The sequence below is a fragment of the Tupaia chinensis genome, unplaced genomic scaffold, assembly GCF_000334495.1.
Source record: "Tupaia chinensis unplaced genomic scaffold, TupChi_1.0 Scaffold000477_2, whole genome shotgun sequence".
Classification (NCBI taxonomy): domain Eukaryota; kingdom Metazoa; phylum Chordata; class Mammalia; order Scandentia; family Tupaiidae; genus Tupaia; species Tupaia belangeri.
The window spans coordinates 66,122-77,488 of NW_006159987.1; the positions used below are offsets into that span (position 1 = coordinate 66,122).

Genomic DNA, 11,367 nt, shown 5'->3' on the forward strand with positions numbered 1-11,367 from the left:
TTTCCCTTCATTTAGGTTTTGGGCATGCATGCATAAGTGCCCTCCATGTTTCTCAAGTCACCAGCTCTGAGACTCGAACTGTGTGGTCAGCCTTATAGGATCCAGCTGCCTTGATCACCAGGTCATGGACCAACTGAGGTGTTTCTAATATAAAATTTTAACTCCCAGTCATGTGATAATATTGAAATATCCTTTGGAGTGAACCCCAGAGGGCAGAAACAAGATGATAAGGTACCAAAGAAGAGGCATTTCCAAAAAGGTTTTATCCCAAAGAGCACAGCACCACTACCTTCTTCACCGTGGACTTTCCCATCATAGTTATTGATTAGCTCCTCAATGAAAGTCTCATCTTCTTCTTTCACCTCATCCCCCATGTAGGGAATATTGCACAAAACGGTCTCATCTTCTACCTGAAATCAAACCAGATGTGATTCATTCCAATACCACTATGAGTGTCCTCTTTCCTGTTCAATGGACTCTTTGTTAAACATTTTTTGCTTCTTTGGTCTCTTGAAAATGCCCTTGGGGGCCAGCAGGTGGCACGATGGTTAAGGCACTAGACTCTCACATAGCCGATCAAGGTTCAAGTCCCAGACCTGGTGGCTTACTTTTTTACTTTCCCTCTCTCTCTCTTACTCTATCACTTTCTGGTCAAATTAAAAAATAATAAAGATAAATAAAATTAAAATATATATTTATTTTTTAAAATGCCTTTGGTCAGAGTATTCTGCCTTTTTTTTTTTTTTTTTAGAGGTTTTCACTATAGGGGGTGTACACTCACCAGAAAGACAAAGAGAGACAGAGACAGAAAGCAAGAAATCATTCCCCAGGGAGGATGGCCACACTGCAATCCTTTCTCCTCCATTCTCCTCTCAAGATCTTGGGCACGCACCCATGACCAGCATGAGTTTAAGCCACTGGATCCGGGACTCGAACCGTAGTCAACTACATGGGAGTCCAGCAACATAGCCGTTACACCAACTGCTGGTCCTGATACAGCAGTATTTCTAGCACTGAGAATTTGAGAACACACTTATTTTTCACAGTGCTGCCATCTATTATTTAATTTTATCAACTAAATATCTTCGTGAAATAGGCGCAGACATCATCCAAACAACAGTTGAAAAGGTCTCAGGAAAAAGAAAAGTTCTCGGGCCCAGCCATGGTGGTACAAGAAGAAGGGCAATACTGAGGGCGGAGGCTGAGCCTGCACGATAGGCCTGGATCTCGTTCCCCAAACAACCTAAACAGGCTGGGGCAGTGGTACACACGTGGGCCTAGCTGGCTAGGAGGCTGGGGCAGGACGGGAACATGGCGAGACCCTGCTGGAAACACTTACCTCTCTCTCTTTCTCTCCCTCCCTTACCTCCCTCCTGTGTTCTCTCTCTCGTTAAAACAAAACAAAACAAGGGAACAAGCAGTTAGTGTAATGGCTATGTCGCTGGACTCCCATGTAGTCAACTGCGGTTCGCGTCCCGGACCCGGTGGCTTAAAACTCACACCGGGCGCGTGTGCGTGCGTGCCCAAGATCCCAAGAGGAGAATGGAGGAGAAGGGATTGCGGCGTGACCATCCCCCCTGGGGGGTGATTTCTCGCTTTCTGTCTCTATGTCTCTCTCTGTCTGTCTGACGAGCGCACGCGCCCTATAGCGAAAACCTCTCCAAAAAAAAACAAAACAAAACAACAAAAAACCCTCTTCAATTCTGTCATAAGTAGAGAGATAGATAAGTGAGAAAGAAGGCCTCCAAAGGCATGATCTACAATATAAGTAGAAGAGAAACTGAGAAACCATAATACTTTTGGATATTTTATAAAAAAGATTAATACTCAGGACTAGCAGATGGTGTAATGGCTATGTTGCTGGACTCCCATGTAATCGACCGCACTTCGAGTCCCGGAGCCACTGGCTTAAACTCACGCCAGGCATGTACATGCATGCCCGAGATCCCAAGAGGAGAAGGGATTGTGGCGTGGTCATCTGCCCTGGGGGGTGATTTCTCGCTTTCTGTCTCTCTGTCTCTCTGTCTTTCCGGCAAACACACGCACCCTATAGCAAAAAACTCTATAAAGAAAAAAAAAGACTAATACTCTCCAATAATAAAAAATTATTATTACAATTCATGCTAATCATCCTCAATAGAAACTTAAACTCAGTCACAGTATAGGCTACAGATATTTTCTGGCAATAAACAAAATATACTAAAATATTTGGGGGGGGGTTGTGTGCTTGCTCAGCAGAAAATATTGACATTCTTTTTTTGTTCATTTTAGGTTTTTGCTGCAGGGCACATGCTCTTGCCAGACAGAGTGAGAAATCATCTCCGGTTGGGGTATGGAAGGGGAGATAGCCAAGCAGCAATCCCTTCTCCTTCATTCTCCTCTTGGGATTTTGGGCACAAATGGGCACTGATTTTTTAAGCCTCTGGGAGTTCAGCACCTTAACTACCATGCCACCTGCTGCCCTCCATAGTCATTCTTAAATCCTCAAGTATCAAGAAAAATGAGATAATTACTTTCTATATATCTATATCCTATTTTAAACAGCAGTATGTTTATCTGTCACCAGGCATATGACAGTAATGGCAGTATTCAGGCAGGACTAATTAATTAGCAAAACCACAAATAATCCCAGGAGGAATCAGCATGGAGGCCCAGATGAAAGGACTGTACCCACGAGCACATCTGGTATCTCAGTTGCTTTCATTTTACCTTGCATCTCGAGGATTCAGAAAGGAGAGTGCCATCAGCAGAGCACTAACCTGCTTAAGCCTCTCGAGTCTGATTTAGATTGTGTTTAACTGCACATAATGCTACCAAATTGGGCCAAGGTAGTAAGAGAACACTGGACTCTTGTCATTCAAAAAAATAAACAACATCCCCAGCATCAATTAAGAAGTACACTTCAGGGACCAGCAGGTGGCGGGTGGTTAAGGCACTGGACACTCTCCCATGGCTGACCACAGTTCAGTCCTGGACCTAGTTGCTTGCTTTCTCACTTTCCCTCTCTCTCCCCACTCCCAGTCAAATTAAAATGGGGTGAATTAATAAATAAGATTAAATAAGTTTTAAAGAAAAGAAGTACACTTATGCGAGCACAATATCTAACAGATTAGAACTACCTGTAATATACACACACACACACATAAATATATATATGTACAGACAGACATATATACATGTATGTATATATATAATTTGTTTAAAGAGATTTTTGCTATAGGGCACGTGTGCTCACTGGAGAGACAGACAGACAGAAAGTGAGAAATCACCCCCTAGGGGGGATGATCATGCTACAATCCCTTCTCCTCCATTCTCCTCTCAGGACTTTGAGCACGGACACACATGCACCTGGCATGAGTTTTAAGTTGCCAGGTCCAGGACTCAAACCGTGGTTGATTGCATAGTAGTCCAGCAATGTAACCATTATACCATCTGCTGGTCCCTGTAAAAAAAGAGGTTTATGCTATAGGGCATGTGTGCTCGCCAGAAAGACAGAGAGAGACAGAGAGACAGAAAGCAAGAAATCACCCCCCAGAGGGGATGGCCATGCCACAATCCCTTCTCCATTCTCCTCTCGGAATCTTGGGCACGCATGCACATATGCCCAGCTTGAGTTTAAACCACCAGGTCCGGGACTCGAACCACAGTCGACTACATGGGAGTTCAGTGACATAGCCACTATGCTAACTACTGGTCCCATCATTCATTTACTTTAATTTGACCAGATAGAGACACACAGAAAGAGAGAGACAGAAAGTGAGGAAGCAATTCAGGTCCAGGATTTAAACCGTGGTCAGCCATGTGGGAGTGTCCAGCGCCTTAACCACCACACTACCTGCTGGTCCCTGATATTTTTAAAGTAAATTATAGTAATGTCTGCCCTGTATGTTAAACTTTTGTTAAGTACTCTGACAATCTTTACCTAAGAGGAGCTCTAAAATATCAGCGTAAGATAATCACACAGTCTAAACCACCACCACAGTGCTTTAAATACATACCATAAAGTTCTGCTGCAGAGGGGACCAGGAATACATGATGGGAACCAACGCAACTGTGTTCAGAGACCTCATCAACATATGCTGGCTTGCAAATCCCGGGAAAATGCTCTCTATGGTACACTGAAATACAAGCAATGACATGGAGAAGAGAAAGGCAAGCACACAAACCAAGAGAGAATTGTAGTGTCCTTCCTAAACAATCCAAGTAGGTTTCTAATTCTTTTATTTTTTAAAGAGTGTTTTTTTGTTTTTAAGGGAGATTTTTGGGGACCAGCAGGTAGCGTGGTGGTTAAAGGTGCTAAACTCCCACGTGGTCAACCATGGTTCTAGTCCCAGACCTGGTGGCTTGCTGTCTCACTTACTCTATCATTCTATCCCTCTCTGGCCAAATTTAAAATATATAAATAAATAAATAAAGTTAAATAATAAAAATTTTAAATTATTTATCTAGTTTTATTTATTCATTCATTTATTTTTTTCCCCAATTTGACCAGAGAGAGATACAGAGAGAGAAAGTAAGAAAGCAAGCCACCAGATTCAGGATTTTTTTTTTTTTCGGAGAGGTTTTTGCTATAGGGCACATGCGCTAGCCAGAAAGATAGAGACAGAGAGACAGAAAGTGAGAAATCACCCCCCAGGGGGGATGGCCACACCACAATCCCTTCTCCTCCATTCTCCTCTCGGGATCTTGGGCATGCATGCACACGTGCCTGGCTTGAGTTTAAGCCACTGGGTCCAGGACTCGAACTGTGGTCGACTATATGGGAGTCCAGCGACATAGTCATTACACTAACTGCTGGTCCCAGATCCAGGATTTGAACCGTGGTTGGCCGTGAGGGAGTGTCCAGCACCTTAACCACCATGCCACCTGCTGTTCCCCAAAATAGTTTATTAAAAAGAGAGTTCTCTTTTTTTGAGAGATTTTTGCTATAGGGCATGTGCATTCATTGGAGAGACAGAGACAAAAAGTGAGAAATTACAACCCAGGGCGCATGGCCACGCTACAATCCCTTCTCCACTCTCTCTCAGGATTTTGGGCAAGCACTCACACATGGGTGAACTCAAACCATGCAGCTGGCTATGTGGGATCTAGTGTATTAAACTCCATACCTCCTGCTAACCCAAAAGAGATTTTTGCTATAGGGTGTGTGTGCTTGCTGGAGAGACAGAGGGAAAGTGAAAACCACCCTCAGGGGAGATGACCTTGCCCCAATCTCTTCTCCATTCCCTTTATGGGCACACATGCACATGCACCTGGCATGAGTTTTGAGCCTCAGGTCTGGGACTTGAACCACAACCAGCTATGCGGAAGTCCAGTGCCTTAACCACTAATTCACCTGCTGGCCCCCGGTTTCTAATTCTCAAAAGTTCATTAGCTAGGGACCAGCAGATGGCCTAATGATTACATCGCTGGATTCCCATGTAGTTTACTGTGGTTTGAGTCCCATAACTGGCAACTTAAAATTCTGCTGGGCGTGTGTATGAGCATGACCGAATCCTAAGAGGAGAATGGAGGAGAAGGAACTGTGGTGTGGCCATCACCCTTAGAGCGGTGATTTTTCACTTTCTGTCTCTCTGGTGAGTGCATGCACCCTATAGCAAAAATCTCTCTTTTTTTTAAGAAATTATTTAATTTCATTAATCATCATTATTATTTTTTTTAATCTTTTATTTTTATTTATTTATTTTTTGGAGAGGTTTTTGCTATAGAGCGCATGCACTCGCCAGAAAGACAGAGAGAGACAGAGAGACAGAAAGCAAGAAATCACCCCCCGGGGGGATGGCCATGCTGCAATCCCTTCTCTTCCTTTCTCCTCCTAGGATCTTGGACACGCATGCACATGTACCTGGCATGAGTTTAAGTCACCGGGTCCAGGATTTAAACCGTGGTAGACTACATGGGAATTCAGCGACATAGCCATTATGCTAACTTCTGGTCCCCTAATTTTTAAAATTTTGACCAAAGAGCGGCAGAGAGAGAGAGAGAGAAGGTGAGAAAGCAAGCCACTATGTCTGGGACTCAAACCGTAGTCGGCCATGTGGGAATCCAGTGCTCCAACCATGCCACCTGCCAGCTTCGCAAAAATCTCTCTTAAAAAAAAAAAGTTAGGGGACCAGCAGGTGGCTTGGTGGTTAAGGCACTGGACACTTTCACGTGGCTGACCATGGTTCAAGTCCTGGACTTGGTGGCTTGCTTTCTCACTTTCCTTCTGTGTCTCTCTCTCTCTCTCTGGTCAAATTAAAACAAAACAAAACAAAACAAAAACAAATGAATAAATAAATTTTTTTAAAAAAAGTTAATCGGCTGTTGGTTTTGAAGGAACAGCTCCTAAAAGGAAACATCAGGCTGCAAACTATTGAAGAGCAGGAATTGTCTCTTATTCATCTTTGTGTCTTCTGTTCAGTAAAGTGGTCCTATACTCAACTGATGTTTCAACAAAAACTGTGTGTCTCCTTAGGATGTACCCAAGAGTAAAGGGCCTCTGCATGTCCTATAAAGTGGCGATAAAGATGAGGAAGTTCGGGGGCCGGCAGGTGGCATGGTGGTTAAGGGCACTGAACTCCCACATGGCTGCCTGCGGTTCAGGTCCCAGACCTGGTGGCTTGCTTTCTCACTTTCCCTCTCTCTCGCACTCTTGCTGTCCTTCTCTGGTCAAATTAAAATAAATAAATAAAGCTAAATAAAATAATTCTTTAAAAACGTTTTAAAGATGGGAAAGTGTGAAGCCAGTGTGGTAGCTAAGGCACTGGACTCTCACATGGCCAACCATGGTTTGAGCCTTGGACCTGGCAGCTTACTTCTCACTTTCTTTTTCTCTGTCCCTCTCTGGTGAATTAAAAAAAAGAAAAAAGTATTAATAATAAGAAATAAATTTAAAAGAAATAATTCTTCAAAAAAACAAAAGATGGGGAAATCTTCCTGAAGATCTAAACCATAAGACAGTGGACAATGACTTAGCTGCATAGGTGACAGGGACAGTACATGGGGTAAATAGCAAAGTGGTATGAAAATTACAGTTACAGTCTGCTTGGAATGATAACTGCTCTCCTTATACTATTTTGTTTTCTATTTTAAGAATATTATTATCTCTGGGAACACCAGACGGGGTAATAGTTATAATATTGCTGGACTCCCATGTAGTTGACTGTGGATCAAGTCCTGGACCCAGTGCTTAAAACTCATGCAGAGTGGGAACCAGCAGTTAAGCGTAATGGCTATGTCACTGGACTCCCACGTAGTCGACTGCGGTTCGCATCCTGGACCCGGTGACTTAAAACTCACGCTGGGTGTGTGTGCGTGCGTGTGTGCCCAAGATCCCGAGAGGAGAATGGAGGAGAAGGGATTGTGGCGTGACCATCCCCCCGGGGGGTGATTTCTTACTTTCTGTCTCTATGTCTCTCTCTGTCTGTCTGGCGAGCGCACGTGCCCTATAGCAAAAACCTCTCCCCAAAAAAAAAAAAAAATTTACAGTAAGAGACCAGCAGATGGTGTAATGGCTACATTGCTAGATTTCCATGTAGTTGACCACGGTTCAAGTCCTGGACCTGGTGGCTTAAACTCATGCTAGGCACGTGTGGGTGTGTGTCCAAGATCCTGAGAGGAGAATGGAGGAGAAGGAGAAGGGACTGCGGCATGGCCATTCCCCTTGGGAGGTGATGATCTCCTGCTTTATGTGTCTCTGTCTCTCTCTGCCTGTCTGGCAAGTGCGTGCACCCTATAGCAAAAACCTCTCAAAAAAAAAAAAAGAAGAAAGAAAGAAAGAAAGAAAGAAAGAAAATAACTTTCCATTGTAGTGTCAGTTTTTTTTCTTTTTGAGAGCAAAAACCTCTCTTCCAAAAAAAAAAATTAATCATTATACTGAGAAATTCATCACCAACAGAGAAAGAGGATAGGTGGAAAGGTTATTATTATTATTTTTTTTGGATCTCCTCTGGGGATCTTGGACATGCATGCACATGCGCCCAGCATTGAGTTTAAGCCACAGGGTCTGGGATTTGAACTGCAGTCGATTTCATGGGAGTCCAGCGACATAGTCATTATGCCAACTGCTGGTCCCAGAAAGGTTATTCTTTAAGCTACAGGTTTACTACTCTATTTTTTTTTCTTTTTTTTTTTTTAATTTTGGAGAGGTTTTTTTCTACAGAGCGCGTGCACTCGCCAGACAGAGAGAGACAGAGAGACAGAAAGCAAGAAATCACCCCCCAGGAAGTTGGTCATGCCACAATCTCTTTTCCTTCATTCCCATCTCAGGGTCTTGGACATGTATGCACACGAGCCCAGCATGAACTTAAGCCACCAAGTCCAGGACTCGAACAATGGTTGACTACATAGGAGTCCGGTGACAACCATTATGCCAACTGCTGGTCTCTATCCTTAATATTTTATAACAATTCACAGATACAGAAAAAAACCTTAAGTCTAAGAAAGATAGGAAGGCTGAGCTTAGACTTCCAGAAGTACCTTTTTCAGAAAAGGATGCCCACTCACAGGCTTCATGGACTGAACAGGTTGGACACGAAGCTTCTTCCATTCCTCATTGAGGATCTGGGTTTTTTCTTGAACCTTTGCAAAATTTGCCACATACAGGGCCTAGAAAAGCCAAGGAAAATATTGTTACAATTTCAAAACAAGCTTTAAATAAAACTTCCAGCCCCTCCACATTAGATCAATATGTTGAAATACATGCTCCTTCTTGGGAATCATTTTCTTTTAAACAAAGATTTTCTTTTTTAGAATCATTATTTTTTATTATTATTTTTTAATTTGCTATAGGACACATGTACTCACCAGAGAGAGACAGAGAGAGAGAGGAGAAAAAGTGAGAAAGCAAACCCCAAGGTCTGGGACTCAAACAGTGGTCATCCATGTGGGAATCCAGTGCTTTAAAAACCATGCCACCTGCTGGCCCCAGCAATCATTTTTTACCTTTGCACCCATATTTGCCTGAAGCCGCTTAAGTTGTCGAAGTCGCATATATTCAGATTTCACTTTTCTTTTCCAATAAGTGATACATTTGGAAGTTGGGGGATTTGGTATATCCATTTTGCTGTACTCTAAGAGAGACAGAGATACAAAATAACATTTCATTGCCTGGAAATGAAGTACTACTTACTCTTTTATTTATTTTATTTTTTGCTAGAGAGTATTGTGTTCAACAGAGAGAGAGAGAGAGAGAGAGAGAGAGAGAGAGAGAGAGAGGAAAAAGTACCCCATGGATAGTCATAGCCCACAATCCCTTCTCTATCTCTTCCTCCTTTGGGGATTTGGGACACATGCATATATGCCCAATGTGTTTCTCAAGCTGCCTGGTCGAGGTCTCTAACTGCGTGGTCAGGCGTGTGAGATCTGGCTGCCTTAACCACTGGGTCATAAAGCCAGCTCAATTCTTTCTTTCTTTCTTACTTTTTTTTCCCCCCAGAGGGCACATACATTTGCCAGAGAGAGAGAGACGGACAGATAGATAATGAACTTTCCAAAGGGGCATGGTCACACTACAATTCCTTCTCCATTTCTCTATCTTTTCAGGAAGAACTTTTCAAATTCATATAAACATAGTCAATTATACTTTTAATGCCATAAAATCTTTTCATAAAAACATAAACTTAAATGGGCCAGCAGATAGAGTAGTGGTTATGTCGCTGGATACCCACATGGGTGACTGCGGTTTGAGTCCTGGACCCGGTGGCTTGAAACTCACGCCAGGCACATGTGCATGCATGCCCAAGATCCCAGGAGGAGAGTGGAGGAGAAGGGACTGCAGCATGCTCATCTCCCGGGGTGGAGGAGGTGATTTCTCACTTTTCCTCTCACTGTCTCTCTCTCTCTCTGGTGAGTGCATGTACCCTAAGATGAGAACTTCTGAAAAAATAAAAATAAAAAAGAAACATAAACTTAAAGAATCCAAATCTAGAGACCAGCAGATGGCATAATGATTATGTCCCCAGATCCCCATGAAGTTGACTGAGGTTTGAGTCCCAGACCCAGAGGCTTAATATTCATGCCAGGTGCATGTGTGTGCATGTGTACTCAAAACCCCAAGAGGAGAATGGGGGAGAAGGGATTATGGCATGGCCAACCCCCTTGTGGGGTGATTTCTCGCTTTCTATCTCTCCATCTCCTGCTCTCTGGCAAAAAGAATCCAAATCTATGAATTCAATGCAAAATTTGATTAAAGGACCAGCAGTTGGCATAATGGCTATGTCGCTGGACTCCCATGTAGTTGATCACGATTCGAGTCGTGGGCCCAGTCGCTTAAATTCATGCCAGGCACGTGTGGGTGCATACCCAAGATCCCGAGGGGTGAATGGAGGAGAAGGGATTGCAGCGTGGCCAGCCCTCCGAGGGGTGATTTCTCTCTTTCTGTCTCTCTGTCTCTCTCTGTCTTTCTGGCGAGTGCACATGGCCTAGAGCAAAAACTCCCCCCCCCCAAAAAAATGTTTTTACACATCAGCAATTACTGTCCCAATGAACAAAAAGCTTAGCCTCCATCTTCCTATGGGACCTCATTTTGTTGTTTTTGTTTGTTTGTTTGTTTGTTTTTAATTTGCTATAGGTCCATATGCTCACCAGAGACAAGAAATAGAGCAAGAAATTGAGAAAGCAACTCCCAGGAGGATGGCCATGCAGCAACCCCTTCTCCTCCATTATCCTCTCAGGATTTGGGGCACACATACACAAGTGCCTGGCATGATTTTCAACCTACCATGGTATCCAGCCACCTTAACCACCATACTGCTGGCTGGCCCTAGTACTCCGTTTTCAAATTAGCACTCAAGAAGTTCTTTCTTGACATTAGAAACTTAGATTATTTGGAAATATGGAAACCTACTCACTACTTTTCCACCCTTTATTCATGATACTGTGTGTATGTGCGTGCACTGAGAGAGAGAAAAGCACCCCCCCCCCATGGGTCACACCATGATACTCTTCCTCTAGTCTACCAGCCTGTCAGATCTTGGGCACTCATGTGCGTACCCAAGGTGTTTTGGCTGACCCAGCTGGGGATTTGAGCCATGGTCGCCATGTGGGATCCGACCTCTCTTGAATGGCGCATTACCACTGTACCACAGAGCTAGCCCACTACTTCCTAGTTTGAGTAAGAGAAATGTTCAGCAAGAACTAATTGATAATTCATATTCAAGAATATCAGGCAAAGATTCACTTGCATTACAAAACTATATAGACCTGCCAAACTGTCCAAATATTTTACTGCCTAGAAATAAAAGTAGACTATGACAACAGCATAATCTCACCCCCAAGCTAGCAACAAGACATACGACAATAGGTAACAATGCAAATCATATATTTTAAAAAAAATTTCCTACAGCATACATGCACTCACCAGAAAGAGACCGGGGGGGGGGGGGG

General features: G+C 43.4%; 2 protein-coding genes across 2 annotated transcripts in view; one reads left to right on the forward strand and one right to left on the reverse strand.

Annotated features, from left to right (window-relative positions):
- Positions 1-11,367, reverse strand: part of EZH1 (enhancer of zeste 1 polycomb repressive complex 2 subunit) — a gene marked incomplete in the record, with an annotated part of 36,468 nt that overhangs the window by 24,533 nt on the left and 568 nt on the right. Inside the window, 4 exon segments of the mRNA XM_027774789.1 lie at positions 290-410; positions 3,999-4,118; positions 8,461-8,589; positions 8,926-9,053. Coding sequence (XP_027630590.1) covers positions 290-410; positions 3,999-4,118; positions 8,461-8,589; positions 8,926-9,042 — 487 coding nt within the window.
- The window catches only part of LOC106735671 (cytochrome c oxidase subunit 7C, mitochondrial-like), a 3,866-nt gene continuing 3,520 nt past the window's right edge, over positions 11,022-11,367 (forward strand). The window contains exon 1 of the mRNA XM_014590724.1: positions 11,022-11,028. Within this exon, the coding sequence (XP_014446210.1) occupies positions 11,022-11,028 (7 nt within the window). The remainder of the gene's footprint in view (positions 11,029-11,367) is intronic.